The sequence below is a fragment of the Cavia porcellus genome, unplaced genomic scaffold, assembly GCF_034190915.1.
Source record: "Cavia porcellus strain 051 isolate PalLab524CR breed Dunkin Hartley unplaced genomic scaffold, mCavPor4.1 scaffold_7, whole genome shotgun sequence".
Lineage (NCBI taxonomy): Eukaryota > Metazoa > Chordata > Mammalia > Rodentia > Caviidae > Cavia > Cavia porcellus.
In genome coordinates this window covers 21,942,507-21,970,192 of record NW_026947490.1, presented here as the reverse complement: position 1 = coordinate 21,970,192, position 27,686 = coordinate 21,942,507, and the positions used below count along the sequence as shown (strand labels likewise).

At 43.7% G+C, this 27,686-nt stretch overlaps 1 protein-coding gene across 1 annotated transcript; it reads left to right on the top strand.

The window, feature by feature from the left end:
* Positions 1–15,546: 15,546 nt before the first annotated feature.
* Positions 15,547–26,702, top strand: LOC100713534 (carcinoembryonic antigen-related cell adhesion molecule 1-like). Its single transcript, XM_023562796.2, has 5 exons — positions 15,547–15,610; positions 16,486–16,845; positions 23,508–23,786; positions 24,293–24,547; positions 26,392–26,702. Exons 1-5 carry the CDS (start codon positions 15,547–15,549, stop codon positions 26,700–26,702), a joined length of 1,269 nt encoding a protein of 422 aa, XP_023418564.2.
* The last annotated feature ends 984 nt before the right edge of the window (positions 26,703–27,686 follow it).

Below are 27,686 nucleotides of genomic sequence, written 5' to 3'. Positions count from 1 at the left end.
ACCCAAAACTTACTGGAGGACAGATTTATTTTGAGTCATGTTCCAGTCCATACTGGTTGACTCCAAAGCAGGACAACATAGCAGAGGGGCGTGGTAGAGAGCTGCTCACAGCATGGCAGATGTGATGCAGAGATAGATCAAGAGACAAGCCAGGGAGGGACATAAACCTTTCCAAGCCCAGCTTCAGTGACCCACCTGTTCTAACCAGACTATACTTAACTAGTAGCAGGTAAACTTTAAACACCATAATACAGTCACCTTGAAAAGCCCTGCCTATGAGGACATCAAGCTCTGGGGTGACATCTAAATACAAATCATAACAAACATTGACAGAAGTAATGGCCCAACTGAGTACTAGGCTTGGCTCATTAGTCAGGAGTGGGATTTTTTTGGACATACAAAGTTTCAGGGGAAGGTAGTATGGTGTCCAAAGCCCATGAGGGTGGCAGCTCTTGACCACAAGGCAAATAAAGCTTCATACAGGCAAGGGTCATGGACCTCAGTTCTGCATATGCCTGGGGGTCTTGGGGGACAGTGTGATCTTTATCTCTGTTTTCTGATATTTGACAAGGTCATCCATACTGTCTTGTTTCTCAATTCTTGCTTCAAAGCTTTCTGTAGTTTACTTCTACCTCAGTTTATCCCTGAAAGACATGACTCTCATAATTCATCATAGTTGCTGAAGGGCAATGTTCTCAATTTTCAAGAAGTGCTTCCTGCTGAGTATGGACATAGTACCTAACTCTACAGGAATCACAAAACTCTCTCCCTGCCTGATCGAAGGAGGAAGCCGAGACTGTGCAGCCATTTGAGAACTGTTGGTATACTTGAAGGTCCAGAAGCTCCTGGTGGAACATTTCTTTAAATCTCCAAGAGAGGAACTGTAGGGATTTACTAAATAGGCAAGAATAATTAACATAAGAGCCAACATAAACAACTTGTTAATCTTAAACAACTCTTCAGTGTTTTTGTAGTAGACTCTAACCATGACACTTCCTAAAGCACTTTATTACATATCCTCTTCTTACATCATTAAACGAGATCTATTGATGGATTCTCTCTGCTGCAGGGATTTCTGTATGCTCAGCAGTTGCTTCTCCTTTGCCGTATACTTGACTTCCACACCTTAAAAATATGTGGGACCAAGATCCTCCTGGAGCTTCCAGTTGGTCTTGGTGGGCCTGCACACAAAATCAAGACGTTCCTTGACATACCAGTCATATAGGGGAACAAAGCAAGAAAAAGCTACTAATATGTTGTATAATCTATAAACCCACCTTTAAGAGAGAAAGAAAGCATTGTGGAGAAGGTAAGTATCATTACCAGCCAGTGGCCACTGAATACTCCAAGGACTTTTTGGCAAATACTTCCGCAACTGTCACTATTGGACCTCCTGTTTAGAGTCACCATTGAATACACAACCCCTCCTGGATTTTGCCAGGCAGTGTTATACACCCCTAGTAGACATTCCATACTGTGTTGTTATATCACCACAAATACTCTTGGACCCTCCCTGTTATTGACCCTGATTTCTCCTGCTGGTGCCTGCTATTAAGGCTTAATAAAACTCATCTCTCACAAACACCCCCAGGCATTTTCTGTCAACAGTCTATCCCACAAACCTACTAGCTGAACAATGGACAGGCCACCTGGCACAACAAAAGCTACTTGACCAGAGAAACTCCCATGGCTGCTGAGATTATGGAGGTTAAGACAGAGAACAAACCCGGAGTCTAGGGAGTCCCAGGAAGCCAACTACTGCGTGGTAGAGAGGAGGGGCCGTTACTATGGAGGTTTGGGAACCAGCATATGAGCAGAGAAAAACCCAAAAACATAGTTGAAAAATTGGCATTTGTTAGTGAACAAGATAGTTCAAAACAGTAACAAGGTGATGTGAAAGATTTCAGCATCTGTGGGGGGACAACTCCTAGAGGTGATGTGAAACTACTTGGGGCTCTTCTTGAAGCCCAGTAAGGTGGAGACAGAGGATGACTCAGATTATCAGAGAGCTAAACCTGGAGCTGAAGCCTGAGCTGCTACGTGGAACTGATCAAGCCACAAACTGGCCATCAAGTGAATGGGAAAGGGCACAGCCTACACCAGGTCCGGGCTTGTGGACACCCTGTTGTTGGCTCCTGTTGGGATCCCAAGCCCCAGTGACAAGAAGGTGGTCCTCGGCTTATTGGTAAATTTAATCTTGAATTCTAGTTGCATTTGATGATATTGTCAGATTGGCAAATCTAAAACAGCTCACTAGGTAGTTTTCAAACTGCAATTACAGAATGAATTTGTTCCTCTACTACTTTCTGCTTGTACCAAGATAATTTTTTCAACCAATATTATGCTATTCTGGTCAGCACTAGCTGAAATTTAACAACTCTGAGACCAAAAAGGGCCTTTGTAAAACTAAGATAGTCATAAGGTATACAATAGCCAGAACCCAGTGGGTAGGGGAGTGGGAGAGAAAGTAGGAGGAAGGGAAGAGAAAAGAAGAGAGGAGAGAAGAAAAGAAGGGAAGAGAAGTAAAGAGAAGGGGAGAGCAGGAGAAAGGAGGAGAGAAGACAAAGTTGTAAGTCTGCAGATGTATGTTAGTAAGGAAGGATTTGTATGGTACAGTAAGATTTTACCCTAGAATAAAGTGACTTCCATTTTTCCAAAGTAGAGAAACAAAGATAAGGGCAAAATCAAAAGGTCATTGGAAGTCAAAAAGATACAATTTATAAAAAGATACAATTTATAAAAAGAAATTTCATACACATGATTAAGCAGGTCATTATGAGAAGACCATGAGGGGCTGGGGATTTAGCTCAGCGGCATAAGCGCCTGCCTTGCAAGCAGGCAGTCGTGAGTTCAATCCCCGGTACCGAAAAAAAGACCAAAAAAAAAAAGAAAAGAAAAGACCATGAACTGCCATGCCCAGCATAGCCTATTTTTCTAACAACCAAATTTTGATGCACTGATATAATAGCAAAATTTAAGACTCAATATGTAAAGCGATGTTTTCAATATTTTCTTAAGAACTTAATCTATTCCTAGGAAAACTTAGAAGACCTGTCTTAAAGAACCAACGTTTTGTCATGTGTCCAGACAATTTCTTACTCTTTTCTTCTTCTGTGCCTTTAAGGGATTTGGTGTCATATTACATTATTTTTCCTCTTTCTTTTTTCTGAGGATTGAACCCAAGGAAGCCAGCTTCTGAACTGCAACCCCCCTTTTTTGTGGTGGCCTTGCTATTGTTTGTTTTGAGGCAGGGTCTCACTAAGTTGTCCAGGCTGGTCTCAATTTGCAGTACTTCTGCCTCTGCCTCAGGAGTAGCTGTAGAGCACTGTACACCAGCATGCCCTGCAGGCACTGATTTCCTGGGAAATTCTGCTATTTGAAACTTACTCAGTATCTTTTTGCTTAGACTAAATAAGAATCTTCTTATTGTATGTATGTAGGTAATCAGTCTATTCATGATCATTTTAACACTCTTTCCCACACTTAAAAAAATTTAAAGCTATCCCTTGATGTTTGTTAATGCTGTTAAGCTGTGCAGGCCTGTTAAAGACAAAGCCACTCTGATAGCTAGATGGATCTAACATTAATTACCTAGAGAATACATCTATAAGTGAGGCGCATCCCAGTGATCCTGATATAATAGCATCAATCATACCGGTTGTCTTAAAAGGCTACACAAATAATTTTAATTAATTTCTATAATCACGTAAATTGTAACCATACTTGTTCTAAGTCTTTTGACATTCACACATTTGATTTTTCTCCAAAGCATTTGCAATCAGATTCATAAAAAGGACCCTAACAAATACTACCAACAAATTGGTCCTTTCACTGATTATCTCTGATCAAAGTCCATATAACAGAAAAAATCAGATATTTCAGCTCAAAGCAGCCTTGTACATTAACTTTATTTTTATTTTCTTTGTTTTGGTTTGTGTTTTCCTCGTAGACATTTGTAATGTTGTCTCTTGAAATTCTGTAGAAACACACCACCAGGAAAGATGTCTAATTCACTGTTTTCAGGTATTAACCACTATCTACAAAAACAGAGGTTAAACGCAGCCATAAAGCCCAGGTAAACAGCATCAAATCTGCTCTTTCTCAGCCTCTGTGTTGCTCAAATGTGGCTAAAAGAGCTTTTGTTCTGACTCTCAATCATCAATCACTTCCCCTGCAGCATGGCATAAAATGAGCCCGGCAACCAGAATATTCCTATGACTAAAAGGGACAGAAAAAATGTAACCGTGAGAGTATTAGGGAAGGCTTTGGAAGATTTTCACCAAGATAAGAAGAAAGGAAAAAGGGATACAGAAAAGATAGAGAAAGTAAGAAACTGTCAAAAATCACCATGGGACCAGTTGTGTCAGCCCTACAAAATGTAGCTAAGGGGATGTTGTAGTTAGGGGTTGTGCAGAGAACAATTAGAATCAGGACATGGATTTTATAATATTATTTTTATAATGGTCACTGGGAACTAACACAAGAAAATGCAGGAAATCTATCCACAACACCAAAGACATAGAATATTTAGTCAAGGCCTAAATTCCACAGCAATGTCCCACATGAGTCCAGATGAAAATCCAGAGCTTATGACAATGCCTCCCACGAGTCCAGCTGGAGGTCCAGAGCCCACAAGAAGGACTCACACCAATCTCTTTTACAGATCCGTGCTGAGAAGGCCCAAAGGTCAGCAGTAGAAACCAGAAAGTCCATGCCAGCGGGGTGGAGGAGCTGTGCTGGTGGGATGAGGGTTCTATGCTGGAGCCGAGAAGTCATAGTCACAACAAAGACCAGGGCTGTCCTGAAAAGTACCACAGCCATCCTCAGTGACACAGAGGCCCTGAGCTCCTCCAAAGACAAGCACAGTCAGGTACATGCCAGGAAGCCAGTGTAACAAGTTCATCCTGGAGGCCAAGGGAACACGTCTTCCCCTCCGGAGCCAGAAAGCAATGCTCGATGTGAGGACCAGAAGAACCAACAGCTCAAACAGCAATTCGTAGGAGAACTCACAATGTCTCAGTGCCTCAACCCAATAACACATTAATGCCTTAACAACCTCCTTCTCCTTCTCCACCTATTTATCCTAACAAGTTTCCTCAGGTGGAGCATCTATGCTCAGTGCCATGCTGATGTGATCCAGCTGGCGTTAAGTTGACCACTAGTTCTTAATCCATAACAGGGTTGTGAAAAAGTGGGGGGGGGCATAGGCTTCTAACATATGAGTTCCTGATGACAAGTACTACAGAAAACTTCTCCATAATAACAAATTCACCTGGAGTTCATTTTTGCCTGTTTCATAAAAGTTATTGCTGGAGAAGCAAGGTCTTGAGACGTTTACAGGTGAGAACGACTTCATAGTCACAGCTGCAGGTCTGCTGTATGAAATTAAGAATAATCTTGCTTTTTTTTAATGACACCAAGCATGATGCTGTCACTTGATAGGGGAAAAGGACGGCAATGCCCTGTGTTTGAGGATTTAGGTGGCTGAGTGTGTCACAGTGAGACACTGTCCCCTCACAAAGCAGAGTGTATATACAGTATATTTCTTCTGGTAATTCTCATAATGAATCTTAAGGGCAGGTTGCCCACGATATTACAGCTATAAACAAACTTAGTATTCAGCTTGTTTCTACATGGTGGGTTAAAACCTCTACTTCTACGTAAGGATATGTTTTATTCATTTTCCTTGCTTTTAGAGCACGGCTAGTTAAACTTTGTTGATCTTGTTATAGTTTGTTGTGGAACATAATTAAAATGTGTACCTGAATATGCCCCTTGAAAGACATTGCAAATGGTGGATCTGATAAGATGGTGAGGACAGTCAGGCATATAAGAGACGGAGTGTATCATCGTTGGGGGAAGGAATGAAACTTTTCAAACCATATCTTTAAAAATCCCTTGTTCCCAAGACTCTGGCTAAGTTGAGGGGACATTATTGTAAACCAACCAAGATGAGACTGCCCCATCAATATTTCTGATAGGACACTGGGAATGGGGAAACCTAACATTAACTGTAAAAACTGTCCTCCTGTCTGTGTGCTAAATCTCTTCCTTGAAATGCTGGTCATACAAGGGAACAAAGTTAATATGTCACTTCTATACACTGATCTGCAAACCCGCTGTCTATCAGAATTCCCGATGAATAGAACACTGTAGAAAGGAACAGTGCTATCATCCAGCTGACAGTGCACCCTCTAAGGTGTTTTTGGCACAGGCTTGTTCAGCCCCTTGTCACCACACTTCCTGGGTCATGCGATTGTTCACCGCCGTGTGAGTGTCAGTGAGGCTGGGGTAGAGTCCACGACCCCCAGATCTGGCAGAGCAGCGCTGCTGGGAAGTAAACACTCCCCTAAGATTTGCCAGAGTGTCTTGTGTTGCACCCTGAGCACCCTCCAAAAAGTACTGTCAGACCTGTATGCACTTCCCCTGGGCCATCTTTGTTACTAAGAATCAGTTAACTCAATCCTCCTTGTGAGTCATTAAAAACTGTATCTCCCCTGCCATATTTGGATGTTTTCTTCAGTCTCTCAACAAGTCACACTCATGTCTTCACCCCACTGTTGTTCAGACTCAAGTGTCCCTGCTATGGCCTGCACTGTCCCAGATGCCTCTCCTGCGGCCGGTCGCGTTATGTAGGTCTCACGGCCAAGCCCAGGGCAGAAGGAGATCTGCTTCTCTTCTAATGAACGGAATTTCAAGATCAGAGGTAAGGGGATAGATGCATTATATAACAAAGGGAAGAAATTAACAGTGGAGAACAGAGGACCTACCTATAACAAAAACCATCATTTATTATAAGTATTACAAGTTTGTTTATTATGATTATAAGTCCTCCTTGAATTTTTTTTTGGACCAGGAATTGAACCCAGGACCTCACGCTTGCCAGGCAGGTACTGAGCCACCTGAGCTATATCCCCAGCCCTTGAATTCTTAAATAAATACCAATTGAAAGATTTCATAGTTTTCTCACAGATTGAATGTGTGGACAAGTGCTATAAAATACACATGCACACACACACACACACTCACACACACACTTTAGGGCCCTGGAAGATCTTGGACAGCACCAGGCAGGGGCCAGGGTTAAACACAGAAACTTGACTTGGTTGATGTCCAGGGACAGTCAGCTCAGTGACTATCATGGGTGGTGAGATGGGCTGGAGTGGAGTTTTCAGAGATGGTAGGGTTCAGAGTCAGTGAGGTCAAGAGCACAGATACCCTAGTGCTCAGGGAAGAAGAAGCATTCTTCCCAGCACAGAGCACATCTCTTTAAAGAAAACGACAGGCAGAGGATTCTCAGGTCAGACTCATGGCATCGCCCACCCCAGCCCTGTGCCAGGTGTGGAAACTGAAATCTTTACCAAAATTTCTATAATTGATGTTGACAAGACATCCAGGAGGAACTCGTAGTTCCAAGTTCAAAAAGTTGAGCCCACAAAAACACAAAAACACCCTCACATTCCCTATTTCAACAAAAGTCCCCACAAAACAACTACCGTGACAGAAACTGTCAGGGTCAGTGATTTGCTGGGCCCCACATGGGGGTTGGGGGGATACGCTGACACACAGGGTGACTGATAGTGCCCCAGGATCCTCACCTATGCTCAGTTTCTCTTCCTCCTGAAGGCTGACTGCTGATGAGGATCCAGAGCTGTTCCCACAGCTGACCAGGGGACAGGAGTTTGCCTCCACTCACCCTACTGGGGACAGGGTCTACCTAAAGGCCAGGTCTACTCTGAAGACCTGGTGAACATCAGGAGAGGCAGCCAGTCAGAGATGCCCAGTGTAATGGAAGCAAAGTGATGATATAGGACTGGGGGCCCCAGACATAAAAAGCTAGGCTGTGGGTGGGAGCTCAGGAACAGAACTGAGGAGGCTCAGCCTGGGAAGCACCGTGGTGGGAAGTTCTCAGTAGTGTACAGGGACCAGACTAGATTTTTAGAACCACTCTGGCTCATGGACTCAGTCTGCAGCATTTAGAGAGCTATGATCTTTCTGGCTTCCCACAAATTAGCCTCTCCCAACTCCAGGAATAGCAGCAGCTCTGTATGTCCACCCACCAGAGTTCGCCTGGATTCCTCCATTATCTGATTCTACAGGAATCAGATAATGGAAGGTCCCTGCCCACCTGTCACACACCATGGCAGTGAGGAAATGCAGTTTCCTCCAGGTAACCACCAGCCGGTCCTGCTGAAAGGGCTGGAAATGACTACACACTCCAGGCTCCTGATCTTGCAGTGGGCAACAATGAAGCCCATAGTTTCTTCCTCAGGCCTTCATGGGCATCTGTGCTGTGATGGCTGTCACTCCCCATCATATTCCTCCAGGTGAGGTCACTAAGTGAGAGACCTAGAGGACCTAGCTCTCAAAGGTTCAGCCCTGGCAAGGCACATGCACCCAGATCCTAAGTGGTGGCAGTTAGAGACACAGCTCAAGGGCCTTTTCCCATGTAGTCACAGGTAGGCTGGGGGACGTGGGCTCTAGGGAGACAACCAACCTTCCTCTCCCCGGTGATATAGGTGTTGGTCCTTTTTTCTGGGCCAGCAGGCCATGCTGCCACATACTCTTAGTGAGGTTCCTCATTGGATCCATAGTACCTGTCCCAGAGACTTCTACCCAGGGCATCTAAAGCCTGTCTGTTATGTTTTGTGCCTGGATGCCCCCCACCCTCAGAGCCTCATGTGGACATGGGGCTTTTTCAGAGGTCACTGAATCTAGTGCATGATGCTATACTAAGGGCATATGATTAGTAAATTGCTCCACTGATTGGTTTGGCATAGTTCTGGCTAGGGTTAAGGGTATGAGTGCTACACCTGCCCTAAGGCGGGTATCCTGCATACAATATAAGGGACAGAAATAGTCTTCTCCCCACTTGCTTGCTTGCCTCCTGGCTTGCTTGTTTTTGCTGTCTTCTGCAACCATGAAAAGTTGGCTCTGTCAAACCACCCTGCCTTGCGGCTAGCTGATAATGGCCTGAAACTTCTACTAACTGTGAGTCAAACCTTTGCTTCTTTAACTTTGAGTGTTGGGTATTTTGTCTCAGCAACAAGAGCAGTAACTAAGGCTCAGTTTGAAGACTGGATTTGGGCAGAGACAGCAGATGCTTTTATCTGCGATGGTCAGGGTAACATGGTCTCAGGAAAGAGCCTGTGCACCCTCTGGTGGACATTTCCTGCCAAAAGCAAAATGGGGTGAGGGAAAGGAGATACCAGGCTGATCTTAGACAAAGGGTGAGTTCACAAAAAACTGAACATGCAGGTGGCTGGGTGGAGGTTAGGAAATGCTGGAGGGTATGGAGGAGGAGAATGATAAGAAAAGCCATTCTAAAAACTGAATGGCCCTAGATATTCTAACAACAGCTCAAGATGGAACCTGTGTAAAGAAGGATCACACTGAGATATTTATCAATAAATGGGCGCAGCTTGAGACCATACTCATAAGTGAAATAAATCAATCTCGCATGTGTGAATACCGAATAGTTTCCCTAATGTAAGTAATGATTCAAATATATAAAAGTATGTGGTAATCATGATTCCCCGTTATGTGGCCTTGAAGCCTTATAAAGTTTTCACTTATTAATTGGAAAGGCTTTATTCTGGGCTTCTTGATATGGAAATATTTGAAGCTATAGTATATGAAATTATATTCAAATATTTCAAGGAAAAAGACAGACAGTATGGTAACTACTATTAAGCCGGGTTATTTGGTGGTGAAGCACTAGGTTGCTGAAACAGTTATGCTTTGACCTGTATTGTTATGTTGTTATGTCCTCTTTTATCTCAATCTCTCCCTTATTCATTAAAAAATTATTTAGTTATTTTTATGGTTTTTTTAATTAAGGGGAAAAATTTTTAAAAATTAGCAGGATATATTATAGTGACTTTTTTGATTTCCTATTAACTTGTTTTGAAGTCCTGCCTGAGCTGTCTGGAATATGTACATAACACTCTGTTTTAACAATAATGCACATGCTGCTGTGAGCCGCAGTCTGTGTGTCAGGCCATCCAAATTTGGAGCACTGACTGTTGTATTAGTTTTACTTCAGAGTTTAAGAGAGGGACCCTCTGCATAGTGTCACTGAGGGCTCTCTGGGAAAAGACAACATCTTGTCATGAGGGAAACTGTGATCGGTGCCCCAAGGCCCTGTAGTCTTGTTACTAGACCAAGTGAAAGGCTGAGTTTGATCCTGGAGGCTTTCAGCACTGGGAGCGATCTGATGTCCTGCAGTCCCCACCATGGACTTGGCGGGACTTGGTGGCTTCTTGTTCTCTTGGTGGTGACGCTTAGCACATGACCTATGGAAATATCCTGGCTTGCCACAGCTCTGTCAGGTAATGAACTGCCTTCAGAGCCTTAGGAATCTGTATCAAACACACACACACACACACACACACACACACACACACACACACACACAGAGGGTAGCTACAGCTACCTGGGCAGCTGGTTTTTTGTGATATTTCTCTTTCTCCCTGCTATCTTCTCGGTCCCAGTTATACAACACACAGTAGCTATCTAAAGAACTACAGGACACATAAAAAACTATCGGGGTCAGATGGGGTTTTTAAAAATAATTTCTTACATATATCTGTGGAAATTTGGGTTATAAATTTATCCTTGAGAATTATTTTTCCCTCTAAGATATGTGGGAACAGAGAGGTAGATTTAGTTAAAAGGTCTTGGAGTCATTTTAGAAAGGCTGAGGGATTTTCTTCACTGCCTTGATTAACAGTTGATCATTTCAAACCATTAAGAGGCTTGGAGCATGTTCTTTGTAAACCCCCAAGAGTGTAGGCCTGAAAAATATTTACATCCCCATTCACTCTACTAACATCTGAGTCCCAGTAGGGATCCTCTGCTGGGGCTGCCCGTTTCCCTGTTCAACATGGTTTCTCCCCTTCCTTTAGACCTCCAGGCCTATTATAATGAACTATATGCAATTTGCCTCCAAAGACCCCTGCTGCCTATAAGGCAGCTCATTCTCATTAGGCGATAGTGTCTGATTTCAAAGAAGCGTAACATTTCCAAGTTAGATCAAAAGACTGAGTTAAACCTTGAAGTATGTCCATGTACCTATCAATATCATCAGAAAACTTCTATAAATCCTGTTTGACGTGTTTTAGGTCTGCCAAGGAAAGTGGCACATGGACCCAGATGGTGCCCAGTTCTCCCTGCCCACACCCTGAAGAGCATATTATACGCACTGGAGGTTTCCTTTGGTCTGAGCAGCATTGGAGGTTCTAAGTAGGGGCAGACAAGAAGGCAAAGATGGAGTTGTTTGAATTACGGAGGAGCCTTGTGGGGTCATAATCACTATGGGTTCATATTTATTTTATTGACAGTTTAGGGTTTTCTCCCAAAGTGAAAAACTGCTGGAATAGGTACTTTCTGACCACTGTTTTTGTTCTCACAGAAAAGTTCAAATTAAAGGATGGTGCTGTAATTTATTCTCCCCTGCTCTGGTGACTATAGGATTTGAGTTAACCCTTAGCTCTGTGTGCATGCTGATTTCTTTGTAAGGCTGACCAGTCCCATTCCATCTTAGCCTCTGTACCTTACTAGCTGACCATTTATAAGCCAGTAGCTAAACAACCTCTTATAATGGTAAGCACTGGAAGCTAGTTCAAAGCCTGGTGAGGAATGATTACTTAAAACCAGGAATCCCAGACTAGGCAATGTAACATAGCATGACATCATTCTGAAAGTAGATAATATACTGGTGGATGAATAGAGATAAATAGATAGATAGATAGGATATTCAAATGTAGATTTTTAAAATATGCAAAATAGGCTAAAAACCATGATAAAGAAGATCAAACTTGGACTTTAATCCTTCCTTATTTGAAAACTTACTACAGTGGTACAGTAGTCATAATGATGTGATACTTGAATAAATACTCACACGTAGACTAAGGGAATGGAGTTGAGCATGTAAGTACCCATTACATTGGTATTTGATCACTGACAATATGTCAATATCAGTTAATAGCCGAAGAGAAATCTTTTCAAACTTTTCAACTAGAACAATTGAATAATGACATGCAAAATAGTGATATTTTGGAATCCTACTTCTCACTATATAAAAAAAATAACTAAAATAGAGGAGTGAGTTTAATGTAAGTGCAAATTTCATTTTCTTTTAAAAAATATTAGTAGAAAATATAAGGGTAAATACTCATAACCTCCAATTTCACAAAGAATTTTTAGATTTAATACAAAATTATGAACAACAAAAGGTAAAATCTTAACTCACATTCTACTGGAATTTTCAAATATAGATTTTTTAAAATATGGTGCAAAATATCTTACAAATTTTTGTGCTCCAAAATATATTAGCAAGAAAGAAAAAACTACCTATAGTATAGGAGAAAATGTTTACAAATACTAAATGCAGTAAAAGTTTCATATTCAGAGTATGAGAGAACTGGCCTGACTCACCAACAAAAGATAAAGAACATAATTATAAAATGGACAAAGAACTTCAACAGAGTGGCTCCAGAGATGCACAGATGGCCGTTAAGCCCATGAGAAGGTGCTTAATATCACATCTCATTCTGGAAATGTGAATCAAATCTCAATGAGATGTCGTGCCACACCTACGAGGGATGCTATACTATTTGGTAACAAAAAGTTAAATAACAAGTTTTGTGAAGGACTGGAGAATTTGGAATCCTTACGCACCCCTTGAGGGAATATGAGATACTGCAGCCACTGTGGAGAACACAGGCAGCTCCTCGCTGAGCTAAGCAGCGTCATCCTGTGAACAGCACTCCCTCTGCCAGGTGAGGACTCAAAGATTGGAAAATAGGCCATTAAGGAGGCAGCTGCTCACTGTAGCATTCTTAACAACAACGGGTGGCGCAGCCCAAGGGCCCACCAACAGAGGAAAGCATAAAGAGACATGGCCCAGGCACTCACGTATTAATCAGTCCTGAAAATAATATGATGCAAGCTACAGCATGAAACCTGAAAACATCCTTCTAAGTAAAATAAGAAAGAAAGAAAATATCACTGATTCAACAATTCCACATAAATACAATACAGGATATGCAGACTCATAGTCTGGAACTATTCTCAAGGTATTCAAAGGAATGGGTTAGGGGATCAAGTGGGGTTATTGTAAGCATCTATAGAAATCTTATTCAAAGCATAAAAAATTTCCAGAAACATTTGTGATACTTGCACAACACTGACATACAATTAATAGTATTTATACACTTTGAGAAGACATTCTGGCTCTGGGAGAAGACCATGAAGGAGAAGAAGGAGAAGAAGGAGAAGGAGGAGGAGGAGGAGGAGGAGGAGGAGGAGGAGTGGGGAGGGGGAGGGGGAGGAGGAGGAGGAGGAGGAGGAGGAGGAGGAGGAGGAGGAGGAGCCAATGAAATCTTTGGTAAGCCACACAAGCAAGCCATGCAGGGCCCAGGAAGAGAAGCCAGAAAGCACCTCCCAAGTGCCTACCAGTGCTCAGCCTGAGAATCAATAACCCTCCCTGCTCCCAGCAAGCAACCAGCTGGTTCAGAGGACAGGCTGAGTTGATAACAACAAACGTACAAAAAGCAACCGAATTCTTATATTGTTTGGTTGACTTTGCAGGCCTGGGGCCGGTGGTCTGAGCATCTTTGGAAGGATGACAGTATATAGTGTGGAAAATATGGGGGGGTTCTTTATATCTTGTTTTTGAAATCCAATATTGTTCTCACTGTTTTGTTTTGTTCCAATTTATTGTTTTGCTCTGTTCAGTGTTCCGTTTGGATTGGTTTTATTATGTTTTGTTTGGTTTGATTTTGCTGTGTATGAGAGAATGGACAACTATTGTGAAGATAACAAGAAATACTATGGCAGCCTCTGTTGATTTCCTATTATCCTGCTTCAAAGTTCTGTACCAATTTCATTCCTTTGTTTTGATTGGCTTTATTCCATTTTATTGGCTTTATTCTGTTTGTTGGGTTTTATTATCTTTAAAAGAAAATAAAAAATTTTTTAAATAGTATTTATACACATCAAATGGTTAACATAGGCAAAAGTATTCATGTTGTATCTATTATACAACAATTTTTAAGAGAATTGAGAGGAGATACACCCACCCCAGTTAGCTAACCTGCACATCCCTCTTGACCTCTGACAAGGAGATCAAGAACATAGGGACTGAGCAGCCCCTGCAGACACAGCCTCCAGGATGGCATTGTCTCACTCCCGGATGTTGTTTTGAAATGTCAGAGACTGATGGGTCGTTTTTAAGCCATTCACTGCCTCGGAACACAGTTCTCTGGCTCTGGATTGAGTCCTCCCAAAAACTCTCGTGCTCTCCCTGCTCACTCTGCACAGCCTGGCACTGAACAGCCTGGAGACACAGCTGAGGTGGGCTGCTCTGTAGAGGAGTTCAGAGCCCACTTGGGGCCAGCTCATGCCATCTGGAGCCTGGTCAGCATCCCTGCTGCAGTGCCTGATACTGGGCCCAGGTCTCCTCCTGTCCTCCGGGGAATGACATCAGGACATACAGTCAATACTCAGGAAATAAATTTCCAGAGTCGTGAACTTGGTTTGGGTTCCGGGGGTGGAGGTGCAGCCTAATTTCCATCCATTTCCACAACAGGAACTGCTGGGCTGCTGTCATGTATGTCCTCCATCCCATCCACTCCATGGGCCTCTGCCAATGCTGTTTGCTAGGTCTCCCTGGGAATCCCCCATCCTGGTAACCCTCATGAAAGGCAGTGGGGTGACCATCAGGAATCAACAAGGCAGAAGACAGAAGCTGCCCTTGGAGGACATGGGCAGGACTGACCAACAGCTCTGCCAGCACACCCTGATAGAAAAGCAATCCCTAAGACTTTCTACAAAAGGCAATACAGTTTAGGGCCATTGCACCTCTCCTCACCACAGTCCAGTTTCTGAAACACACAGGTCACCTTCCACTGCACACTCATGACCTGCAGATCTGAGACAACTGTTTATGGGTCACTGTCCCTGGATCTGAGGTAAGGTTGGTGATGGTAGATACAGAGGACAGGTCTCCCTCATCAATCCTCACTCAACTGGGCCCTTTCTTGTCTCTGCAGCACCTCTGTCACTTTCCTGCTAGAAGTGAACCCCATATATCCAGAATATCTCAAACACAGAGAAGACTGAGTGCCAAACTGGTTTCTGTCCCAAAGGAAACACGTCCCTGTATTTGAGGTCCTTAGATGCTTCCTGTGGTGTTGACAGCCCCAAGGTTAAGACATAGCCCAGATGTGCAGTGGGAGACCTGTCATCCTTGCAAGGACAGGGACCCTCTTCTCTCTTGTTTCTAAAAGTATGGTCTGGTCTGGATACTGAAAGGCCACCTAAGGGAAGGGGAAAAGGGACAGGAGACAGCACTGAAAAGGGAGGAGACAGAAGTGCCCTGGACAGAGACGCCACCCCCAGGCCATATGACCCTGGGAAATGCTCCTGCCCTGGGAGGAGGCTCAGCTCAGAGGAGAAAGAACAGCAGACCTAGCACAAGCACACTTGAGAAGCCTTGTGCGAGAGCTTTTCCAGAGAAGGACAGAGCAAGCAACAGATACAATGAAGCCATCCTCTGGCCTTCCCAGCAGAAGGTGCATTCCCTGGTGGGGGCTCCTGCTCACAGGTAAGAAGCGATCGTTTCCTGGTAATGGGTAGGAGGATATGAGCACAGGCTGGGGAGGACAAGACCCTGGGAGTAGGCACACAGCTTCTGTTTAGATCTTGAGGGTAGAGGACACAAAAGAGGGACAGATATGTCAGTAACAAAAAACTTTCAGTGAACTGGAATTTGTAAAGAGGTGGAAAAGCTCCACTGTACTCTAAGTCAATCCTCAGGGGGCACTGTATTGTGACAATTGATATTAACAGCTCTGTCCTTGAGACAGTCCATATAAAAATGCAACTGAAGCATTAACCACTGCTCCTAACCAGTAAGCTCAGAATCTGGCCGCCAAAAATCCATACATACAGGGCTCTAGGAGCCCTCAAATTCATCACAGGTATCTGAGTTATTCCAGGCACTGGCTTCCAACAGAGATCAGACTCATCCCTGTCCTGGTGATCAGGAGGACAGGACAGAAAGGACATCCAGAAGGAGAGGTGAGGTATTCACAAGAACCGTGAAGTGAACAGAGCACAGAGAGGTGAGAAGTGAAAACCCCAGGTCTCCCCAGGACATGGTCAGGAAAGGTGTCTCCCAAGATGTCCTGAATGGGAGCAGAGACCTGAGGGCAGTGAGGGATGAGCTGTGCTGACATCTGAGAAAAAGCGTTCCCTGCAGAGGAAAGGACAAGTTCAAGGGCATAAAAGAACCCAGGAGAGAACACATATTGACATGCACATGTATGCAAATCCCACCCACACACAAAATACACACACATACAAGCACCCAAGGCTGAGGGATGAAGATGCCCGTTCAGGGCCCAGGGCCCCTCCTACGTGGCCCCATCCAAATAGGAAGATTTCAGTGTTGATGGACTTCTCTCTCCTCCCTCCTAGCCTCACTTTTAACCATCTGGAGCCCACCCACCTCTGCCCACCTCACTGTTGAAACTGTGCCCTTCATTGCCACTGAAGGCAGTTCGGTTCTTCTGCTTGTCCACAATCTGCCAGAGAATCTTCGACTCTACCGCTGGTACAAAGGGGAAAATCCAGTCAGCAGCCATAGAATTGCTGCTTATGTGATATCCACTCAAGCAACTAAACCAGGCTCTGCATATAGCGGTCGAGAAACAATATACCCGAATGGATCGCTGCTATTCCAGAATGCCACCCAGGAAGACACTGGGTTCTACACCCTACTAGCTGTAAATACAATTCATCAGACAGAACAAGCCATTGGACAGGTCCAAGTATACCGTGAGTGACTTTCTATGACCTCTGGTGAAGGAGTGGGGTTAACTATACTACACACACACACACACACACATACACACACACACACACACACACACAAAGGATTATCAGGCCTACCCTGTACCTCGCTTCCCTTCAGCATTATGTTCCCATATTAGAGTTTGAGCATTGAGTGCTTTGGAGATAAACTTTAATGGATCAGAATCTTTCACCCAAATCTGTACTGCAGAGAAGACAATCTGATGAGAGCCCAGCCCAAGGAAACCAGTCTCACCTCATTGCCCCAGAATCTCCCCCAGCGACATGGTCCTGATAGACAAATTCACATCCTGGATAGAGGTCCCTTAGGATGCTGAAGAAGAGTTCAGCTTCAAGAATTTTCTCCCCTAGACCTTGGTCCCAGGCTCCTGACTTCAGGTGATCCTGTGACCGAGAATGTACTTTGATTTTCTCTTCAGGGCCAATGGGGAACAGCAGTTATGCTGTCCAGAAACTGGTCACCATCAGAGTTCAGATTTAAAGAGCCACATCTGGGTGAGGCCAGACCTAGTCTTTCAGCTGACACTTGTTCCCTAGGACAGGGGACGTCCTACGTTGCTGGCATCTACGTTGCTGGATTGAGGAGACTGCATAGGGAGGAACAGGAACAGAGAGGAGAGTTTTCTAGCAGTACCTTGTCCATCTAGGATCAGGCCTGGCATCCCTCGTGGGGACAAACTATCACAGATGCTGGGTTGGGCAGAAGATCCTGTTTATCAAGCTTTTGGTCATATGACTATGAATATTTTAAGGTGATGCAGAGACAACATGCTGAGCCAGATACCATGTACACGTGGTACAATTTTACTAAAAATAACTGAATCATAAGGGAGTGCAATTACTGAATTAGTGTCACACAGACAATGGGTTGCATATCAGGGGCACAGACATCTATCTACAGCTATAACCCATCTTTACCACCCTCATCAGACATATGTGGAGTCCAAAACCAGTCATTGGGTCAGTTCTTTTTTTCTAAGAATTAGCAACTTGGAGCAAACAATGGAGAATGTCTGGTCTGGGAAATGACAGAAAGATATAATCATATTTTATTCTGAGACTAAATCACCTACATCAACTCTAGTTCAGTGGGAGAACTTCCAGGCATCCCACCTCAGACAGCTGATCCACATCCATCCTCACTACCCTAAAATCACATATTTTGGGGGGCATTGGTTGCCATGAACTGAAGTATATAGCAGAGGATTTAGCTTTCTCTCTGGCCACTACTACCACTGGGACAGAATCCAGTGAGTGTGCAGCCAATTCCCAATAAATGCATGATGAAAGAGGGAAGGAATAATTGTGAAGGACTGAATGAGTGAGTGGCCTTTTAATCTTTATTTCAAAGAGAATAAAACAAAGCAAAGCAAAATAAAAACAGAACAAAGCAGAGCAGAGTAAAACAATGCAAATAACACCAGATTTCATAAAAAGACCACAGGAAATCAATAGTGGCTACCATAATGCCTCTTGTTTTCTTCAAAATAGTGGTCCATACCTGCACACACTAAGTTAATACACATCAAAGTGGTATAAAAGCAATCAGGACACAAGAATGAGAGCCTTAAAGGCTTTCAAGACCAGACACTAGGAAATCAATAATGGCTACAATAATATCTCTTGTTTTCTTCAAAATAACTATCCATATCTCCATATATACTGTAATCAAATAATTGAAAGCAGACTAAAACCAATCAAAATGAAGAATGAAAGCATTATTGGTTTGAATCAAAATGATAAATTATAAATGGCTACCATGGTGTTTCCTTTTCTTCAGTGTAGCTGTTTGTACTATCACACATACTAAAATCAATTTTTTAAACTCTTTAGGTGAAGTTTTAGGCCTATATAAGTCTATACATGTATATCTATCCTTTCTGTATTAGAGGAAAAAACAAAACAACAGATAAATAACACAACTAAGAGCCCAAAATAATAACAATGTAAACTTTCAAAACAAGATAGTAGGAACATAACAATTTTTTTGTTTTGCATAGTTATCCTCAAAAGTCTCATTCTAATTGCCAGATACAGCAATGCAAAATTGAATTACTCCTATGGATGTTATCTGTTTTGTTCCAAGAACTAATAGAATTAGTAGTGCAATCATTTTAGTAATCTTAAGTGTATATATAAAAATTTATATCCTATTTCATTTATCTTCCTTCTTTTGTCTTTTTGCTGAGTTATCGTTTCTTCTTTGAGCAGTTTATTATCCTTTCACAATATTTATTACAGATTTTGCACCTTATTTACTCTTTTAGTTTCTTATACTAGGAAGACAACATGGTATTTACACATGTGAGTTTGATTTATTTCATTTATGAGTATGGTCTCAAGTCATATTCATTTACTTATAAAAGCCTCAATGTGTTGGGCTGGGGATTTAGCTCAGCGGCATAAGCACCTGTCTTGCAAGCAGGCGGTCGTGAGTTCGATCCTCAGTACCGATAAAAAGAGAAAAAGAAAAAAAAAAGCCTCAATGTGGTCTTTCTTTATAGCTGAGTAGTATTCCATTCTATAAAAATATCATATCTTTTTTATCCATTCCTCAGTTGATGGACACTTGGCCTGTTTCCAAGATTTAGCTATTACAAATTGTGCGGCTATAAACATGGGTATGATGTTTTCAGTTCTTCTGGGAATATACCCAGAAGTGGAATAGCTGGGTCAAACAAAACCTCTAATTCTAGCTTTGTGAGGAATCTCCACATTGATTTCCACGTGGTTGCACCAGTCTACACTCCCACCAACAGTGCAGTCCATTCTTTCTAGAGTGAGATGGAATCTCAGTGTGGTTTTAATTTGCATTTCTCTAATGACCAATGATGCTGAGCATTTTTTCATGTATTATTTGCCATTTGTATTTCTTCATCTGAGAAGTATATATTCATTTTAGATGCCCAATTTTGGATTGGGTCTTTGAATTTTGGGGGCCTGAATTTTTAAATATTCTTTATATGTTCTAGATAGAAGTTGTTTGTCTGAGGGACAGTTGACTAAGATTTTTTCCCACTGAGAGCTTTAAACAACTCATTTTTTCCTGGGTTTTCTTTTCATTCTGTTGGAGAGTTCTTCTGACATGCAAAAACTTTAATAAGGCAAGATCCCAGTTGTTGATTCTGGGAGTATTTCCTGTGCACTTTGAATTTTTTTCATGAATTCTCTTCCAACCCCTATATCTTCAAGATTTTTACCTACTTTGTCTTCCAGATTATTTAGTGCTTCTGTATTAATATTTGTATCTTTGATCCATTTTGACTTTAGTGTAGTACATGGTGATAGGCATGGGTCTAGTTTTAGTTTTTGGCATAGCCATAGTTTTGGAAAGCCAGTTTTTCCAGCACCACTTATTAAAAAGGCTATCTTTCTTCCAGTGAACATTTGGCCCCTTTGTCAAAGATAAGGTGGCCGAGTGTGTTTGTAGTTGTGGTTGTATCTTCTAATTTATTCCATTGGTCTTCAGGTCTGTTTTTATTCCAGTGCCATGCTGATTTTATCATAGTAGCTTTGTAGAATAACTTCAAGTCAGAGATTGTGATGCCTCCTACCTTGCCTTTGTTGCCCAGAACTGCCTTTACTATTCTAGGTCTCTTCTGGTCCCAAATGAATTTTAGGAATGATTTCTCTAGATCTGTGAGGTATGATAATTGTGTTTTAATTGGCATTGCATTAAATCTGGGAGAATGAAAATTTGGGGAGAATGGCCATTTTCAAAATGTTTTTTCTTTCTATCCATGAACAAGGAATATCTTTCCATTTTCTAAGATCCTCTTTGATTTCTTTATTCAGAGTATTGTAATTTTCACTGAATAGATCTTTTACTTTCTTTGTTAAATTGATTCCTAAGTATTTCATTTTTTGGATGCTACTGTGAAGAGTGTGGTTTCTCTTATTTCTATCTCAGTGACTTTGTTGTTTGTGTACAGGGATGCTATTGATTTTTGAGTGTTGACTTTGTATCCAGCTACTTTACTGAATTTGGTTATTACATCTAGAAGTCTTTCAATGGAGTTTTGGGAGTCTTCTATAGAGTATCATGTTATCTGCAAATAATAATAGTTTAACTTCTTCCTTTCCTATTTCTATTCCTTTTATTTCTATGTCTTGTCTAATTGCTCTGGCTAATATTTTCAGCACTGTATTGAATAGGAGTGGTGACAGTGGACAGCCTTGTCTTGTTCCTGATTTTAGAGTAAAATCTTTCAGTTTTTGATAATTTAATATGATGCTGCCTGTTGGTTTGTCATAGATGGCTTTTATCAGATTGAGATAGAGACCATATATTCCAATTTTCTATAACGTTCTTATCGTGAATGAATGTTGCACTTTATCAAAAAGCTTTTTCTGCATCTATTGAGATAATTGTGATTGTCTTTGGCTATATTGATATGATATATTACACTTATTGATTTGTGTATGTTGAACCATCCCTGCATTCCTGGGATGAATCTCACTTGGTTGTGATGTATAATCTTCTTGACGAGTGGCCTAGAAGTTCTTTAGAGATTATGAACTCCATGAAGAGTCCTAGGAGAATCTGACCATGCCTAATCCTTGTTCCTTCTGGACGCTGAGACTTTTGCCATCAGTCAGACCACCTACTCCTAAAGCCACCCACAGGTCATGACCCTGGGGCTGCTGGGCTAGGGGAGGGGATTTCAGTGTTCATTTCTGAGGCAGCCATGGGGCTCTTGGTCTCTGGGATCTTTGAAGTCACTGACCCCACACTGCTCCCCACCATGGACATTTCTGGCTCTCTCTGCTCTTTCCCTGCCCCTCATCCTCCTTCTCCTTATTCTGCATGGGACCACACCTGCCTTGCACAGCCTGATGCATCTTTACCTTCTTGAACAGAAGATTGAGCAATCTGTTCCCTTCCACTAATTCCTGGAGGCAGACCCATGCCCCGAGGAACACTAAAGGGCAAAGAAATCAGTCGAGCAGCTGCACCCTGCCAATGTCCCCCAGGGTGAACAGATCTCCACTGTGTCCCATTCAAAGGTCTTTCTTTCCTTGACGCCAGTTCACAGAATAGGCTATGAGACAGGGTCCAGGGACTCCTCTGTCAGCTCTGCACCCTGACTCAGCCAGGGATCATAGGCAACAAAACGGAGTTGCAAGTCCCAAAGCCCATTTCATTCCACCAGTTTGCTTCCTGAATCCATTCAGGTCCCCACATGGGACTCACGGCCCTGTGGTGACTCCTAAACCTTCCCTAAGGGAGCTCAGCCGGCAGGTGTGTCTGATAGGCTGACTGCCTGTTCCGTAGGCACCTGTGTCCTCATGATGACGCTGCCATCACAGGAAGGGTCCTCACACAATGAGACATGTCAGTGTCTCAACCATTATCCGGAAGAACTTAACAAAGCTCTAGTTGTGTTTCCTGGGGATGTCAAAAGAAAGAAGAAATAACTTCACATTCCTATGCCAAGTTTGACCCCCTTTGCCTCACTCACCGTAGAAACTGGAGACATAGATTTTTCTAAATATAATAACATGACAAGATATTTCTCTGAATTTGGTATTTCCCCCTGTTTTACACAACAGAGACAATTCAGTCTTACCCACTGACCAGCTCTGTTCTCCCAACAGGACGCACAGGTCTCTTTCTATGCAGTGAGTCCCTGATGCAAAACTACTTGAGCATTGGCTTTGATCATAATGTGATCTATAGAGCCCAGGACCGTATTGTGGTGCCTAGATAAATATTCCTTTCAGGAATAATAGGCATTAGATTCTGCACCTCAGTAATGCTTTATACATAGTGAAGAAATGCAATCTCAGATTTCTAGTCCTGTCGAACACACATGGGCCATGGTTGAGGGCTCGAGTTTCATTGTGTTCATGCTCCTCATTTTCTACCAGTCACTCATCCAGCTTTATTTTAGGGAAGACTACGTGGTCCTCACCTGCCCTTTGTTGTAGGAGAAGGGACATTAAAAACCAAGGACAAAGATAGGATTTTTCTACAAGATCATTCTTTCCTAGATCGTTCCTTGGATTCATGCTCATTCTTTTAGGTGTCACTGGCTCATATTAGTCACCATCAAATGTGTCAGCAGAATTGCTCCCGCTTATAGTCCCAAACTGACCACTGAGCTAAATGTTGGACCTGCTTCTGGTCCCTTTGTGTGCTGCTTCTGCTCACATCAAGCCAGGCGAACAGTTCTTGTGGTTTCAGAACCAGCAGAATTTCCATCATGATCCATCTCTAGGACAGCCTTGCAGGGCAATGCCTCAGGGGAAATGTCCTTAGTTGAGCAAGTGATGTCTGAGAGTGGAGAGTCTCAGCATCACATGACCCAAGGCAAAGCAGGCAGCTGACAAGTGAGGACTAGGAGAGGCACGGGAGAATCTGCCTCCTACTCCCCGGTATGTCCGTGATCAGACACTGCAGCTTAGTCTACGGGTGACAAAGCCTGTGCTTCTCTCAGACACAGCCCAGGGGGTCCCACATCCTCTGAGCACACAAAGCCTTGCACTTCTGCCTGGAAGGTGCTCCCCTATCTGGTTCTTTATGGACTCAGGTGGACTGGTAGATGCAAGAGACCATGGGGAAAATGTCTTTGCAGGGATGACAGGTATCTCACAGCACAATCTTCTCTCTGTTGTCTACACAGGGATATTACCTAAACCCGTCATCACAAGCAATAACTCCAACCCTGTGGAAGGTAAGGACTCTGTATCACTATTCTGTACACCTGAGAGTCAGCATACAACTTACCAGTGGTGGAAAAATGGTCAGAACCTTCCAGACAGTGACAGGCTGATGCTGCTGAAGAACAACAAAACTCTCGCTTTACTCCATGTCACAAGGAATGACACAGGATCCTATGAGTGTGAAACCTGGAACCCACTGAGTGCCAGCCGAAGTGACCCAGTGACACTGAATGTCCTCTGTGAGTAACTTCCATTCCTCCCTGGCACCCGCTGCCAGCTCAACACACAGGGCCAGAGGCCAGTAGTCAGCCCCTCACAGCTTGAGTACACTGACCTTCACCCCCAGAAACCAGGCTGGCCATCATGTCCTGTCCCAGGCACTTCCACGTAGGCCCAGCCTTGAACCAGGGAGAGGAGAAAAGGCACTACCTCAGTTTGGCCAAATTCAGGACAGGAAAGGAGTGACTGCCTGTGACAGAGAAAACCACTGAATATGTCAGATTCAGTGAATGGGGGCTAGAGTAAAGTGTGTATGTGTGTGTGTGTGTGTGTGTGTGTGTGTGTGTGTGTGTGTGTGTTATGAACCCTAGGCAAGTGCTCTACCACTGAGGTACACCATTATCCCGGTTGGCATTTTTAAAACAAAATTGCAACAAGGCTCAGGGGGTTACTCAGCCTTCAACAAGCCATGAGCTCCCCTTTAACTCTGATGATATTCCATATTTCTTTATTCTGTTTACACCAGATGGCCCGGACGTCCCCATCATATTGCCCATGGACTCATATTTCCATTCAGGGAGAAACCTCAGCCTCTCCTGCCACGCAGACTCTAACCCGCCTGCAGTGGTTACCTGGCTTTTCAATGGGAGGATCTTGAAATCTGCAGAGGAAATTGTTATTCCCAAAATCACCATAAGTAATACCGGATACTATACCTGCCTTGTCCATAACTCTGTCACACACCTCAGTAGAACCACAGTCAAGAATATCACAGTCTTTGGTAAGTAAACACGGAAGCATCAGGACAGAGCTCTGGGATGGAGTATTTGGCTTTCTAGAGAGAGCGTGAAAAATCTGATTCCTGGCCTGTGCCCACAAACACATGCAAATCCCAATCCTTTCCTAAACTGCCTGCTCCAACCCTAATACTATATCCTTGTTTTCCAGCTCTGATTTTTCATGCCTGAGAAAGTTCCAGCCCAGAATATGATAGGACTAGTAGAGGGAGGAGAGGTCCCCAAGCCAGGACAGCACCAGAGATCGGGAAGAGAGTCACAGTGTAGAGAGCGAAAAGCTTGTCAAGGTCAAGTAGTTTCTGTCACTCCTTCATTTCAAGTTACCTCCTGCATGAGCCACAAGGACCACACCAGCATTGGAAACACACTCACATTCTTTTCCCTTAAATGAGGGACAGAAATGCTTTTCCCACATAGGGTGGAAGAGTAATCCAGCGCTCTGCTCCAATACCTGCTCCATGCTCGTGAGACAGAGGGCTCTGCTCTAATTCCATGAGTGATGTGGAAGCAGGCTCCTGGAAAAACTGCCTTCAATGTGCTCTGAAGGCCTTGGTTCTTTCCAGTGGTCACCTGAGGCTCCCCAGGTCCAGGTGCAAGGAAACGTGTAAAGTGAGCTTGGGGGCAGACACCTCTGGGCTGTGTCCTGGTTGAAGTCCCAGCTGTAGGAGACTGAGGACACAACTACAGGTGACACAGCACAGAGAGCAGTGAGTGCCACACACTTGGAGACACAAGAGCGTCACTGTGGAGTCCTTGTGTGGGAGTAACGGGCAGTACCCAAAAAGCATATCTGGGAGGAGGTACGGGAGCGGCCGTTGGTGAACATGCAGATCAGCTCTTTAGAGACTTTGTTCACAGTAATGTTCCCTCCAGGATCAGGAAGTACATGTCCCCTTTTTTCAAAATTATGTAAGAATATCTATTTCTCTAGTACACGTTTCCAGTACATAATCACATTTCCCCGTTAACTAAGAGATCCTTCAGCTCTGAACCTAGCTAAGTCATTAGATCGTGATGACTGGATAGGCCATAGTCATGCCCTAAGAACTATTCTTTACAAGTACTATTTCCACTACTTTGCAAAGATCTGCCTGCCCCTCGCGTGGACAGAGCCAGTAAACCCTACCTTCGTGACATGCAGGAAAATAGTGCTGGAAAAGGGGGCTTGTCTGTCAAAAAGAGTCAGAAACTGAGTCCACGGGACCTGCGGGCGGCCCTGTGGGAGGACAGCAGGTGCCGAGGGCTCTGCACTCGTGACTGAAGCACTGCGGTGCCTGCAGGAGCAGGCCAGTTACTGCAGGTGCGGGTTCCTCATGAATGCAGGAGTCGGTCCCCTTCCCTCCTCTATTTCACACTCAGTCTCTTCCCACGCAGTGCCTTTTGCTACATTATGATGCAGCAGAAGGTGTTGCCAGGTGCACTCTTTAGTCTTGGATGTGCCAGGCTTCAGAAATGCAAGAAATAAACCTCTATTTTTTATCAATTACCCAGTCAGGTATTCATCTGAAACAGGACAGAATGAACTAGGAAATAAATGGCTGGAGAGGACAGGGGGAAATACCCCACCCGACAATGAGGTCCTGGACATGTGGGCTGAGAAGAGCTTTCCAGTCAGAGGTCACTGTTGGCAGCGTGATATCAGAGGGATACACAGTCCCGTCTGTATAGATTCTTAGCTGATGAGAATTATGCAACTTCTGCAGATGATCAGGGCCAGCCTCTGGGCCATTTTATTGCCCACCTTGGGCCCTGAGAGCTAACTGAGACCTCTGAGGAAGAATCATAGCCCAGGATCACTCTCAGTCAATCTCCTTCTGTTTGTCCACAGACCAAGTGACAAAGCCTGCCGTCAGCACCACCAGCACCACAGTCACAGAAGATGCTTCTGTGGTCCTCACCTGCCTCTCACGTGACACTGGCACCTCCATCCAGTGGATCTTCAATGATCAGATTCTGAAGCTCACAAAGAGGATGAAGCTGTCTGAGAAAGACAGCACCCTCACCATCGACCCCGTCAAGAGGAAGGATGCCGGGTCGTATCAGTGTGAGGTCTCCAACCCGGTCAGTTCCAGCAGGAGCAGCTCCCTCTGGCTGGATGTAAAGCATGATGCACTCATGGACTCTCCTGATAATCAATAAACTCTGCATTAAAAGTTTTTCCCTGGAAATGGCAGTTATTAGCACTAATGGGTATAGAGCTTCTGTCAATAATCAATGAGTGGAAATGGAATGTTCCTAGAAGACTCGTATAGACTCAATAAATTCCCCAAAGCAGTAAGTGACATTATCATTATTCTTTTCTTGTGTGTCCCACAAACAGGTACCCAAATAAGGAGGAGGATCAAGTCCCATGCAGCACCAGGCTCTCAGGTTGCACCTTCTCTGTGGAGGTAATGCCATGTTCTGTTGGCAGAGGGACACCTGCTCTGAGACCAGTGAGCATCCTACACTGAAGGACAAGGTCCTTCCTGCCACATGGCCTCACTGCCACCCCAGGAAAATGCTCTCAGGCACACCTGTTCCAGAGCAGATGAGGCCAGACTGAGTCAGTCTAGAGATGAACCACAAAACCCTGAACACCCCTACTTTCCATGTGGTACCAGAGGTGCATGCCTCACCCTCCTGGATCAGGAAACCCAACCTCTGCATAGGGGATGATCTGTACTCCACTAAGACACAGAAGAGTGTTGGACACACTTGATGTCTCTGGAGAAGGGATCATAGTTTGTGCACAGGGCTTGCTTCTGTCCTCCTCCAGAGTCATAGTTCTTCCTCTGGGGTTTCTGTGTCTTAAGGTTTTCCAACAGTGGTATTCCACTGAATCCTAGTTGGGAGGAAGCTGCCCTTAAATTTCCCTGAATCTGTGAGCAGTGGCTGTTCACAGGTAGGCACTACAGTACACAGATGCAGAAATTGCCCTCTCTGGAATATTGTACTCCACACTGCAAGGTGCCACTTGTGCTGCTGGCTGGAGAGTTGACTTTTCTCGAGATTCCAGGCCTCAGGTCCTCTGACCTCACAACTCCCTCATCTTCATTCACATCTGTCCCAGGGTAGCCTATGGCCCCTCAGTGTCCCTGCCCTGATTATGAGATGTGTCTTACCGCACAGAGCCAGCTCCAA

Bases quoted from the DNA above. Each gene is read 5' to 3' on its own strand.
- LOC100713534 (XM_023562796.2), top strand. From the start codon at position 15,547: ATGAAGCCATCCTCTGGCCTTCCCAGCAGAAGGTGCATTCCCTGGTGG. The intron at 23,787-24,292 runs GTGAGTAACTTC...TGTTTACACCAG, and splicing joins AGTGACACTGAATGTCCTCT to ATGGCCCGGACGTCCCCATC. The intron at 24,548-26,391 runs GTAAGTAAACAC...GTTTGTCCACAG, and splicing joins CAAGAATATCACAGTCTTTG to ACCAAGTGACAAAGCCTGCC.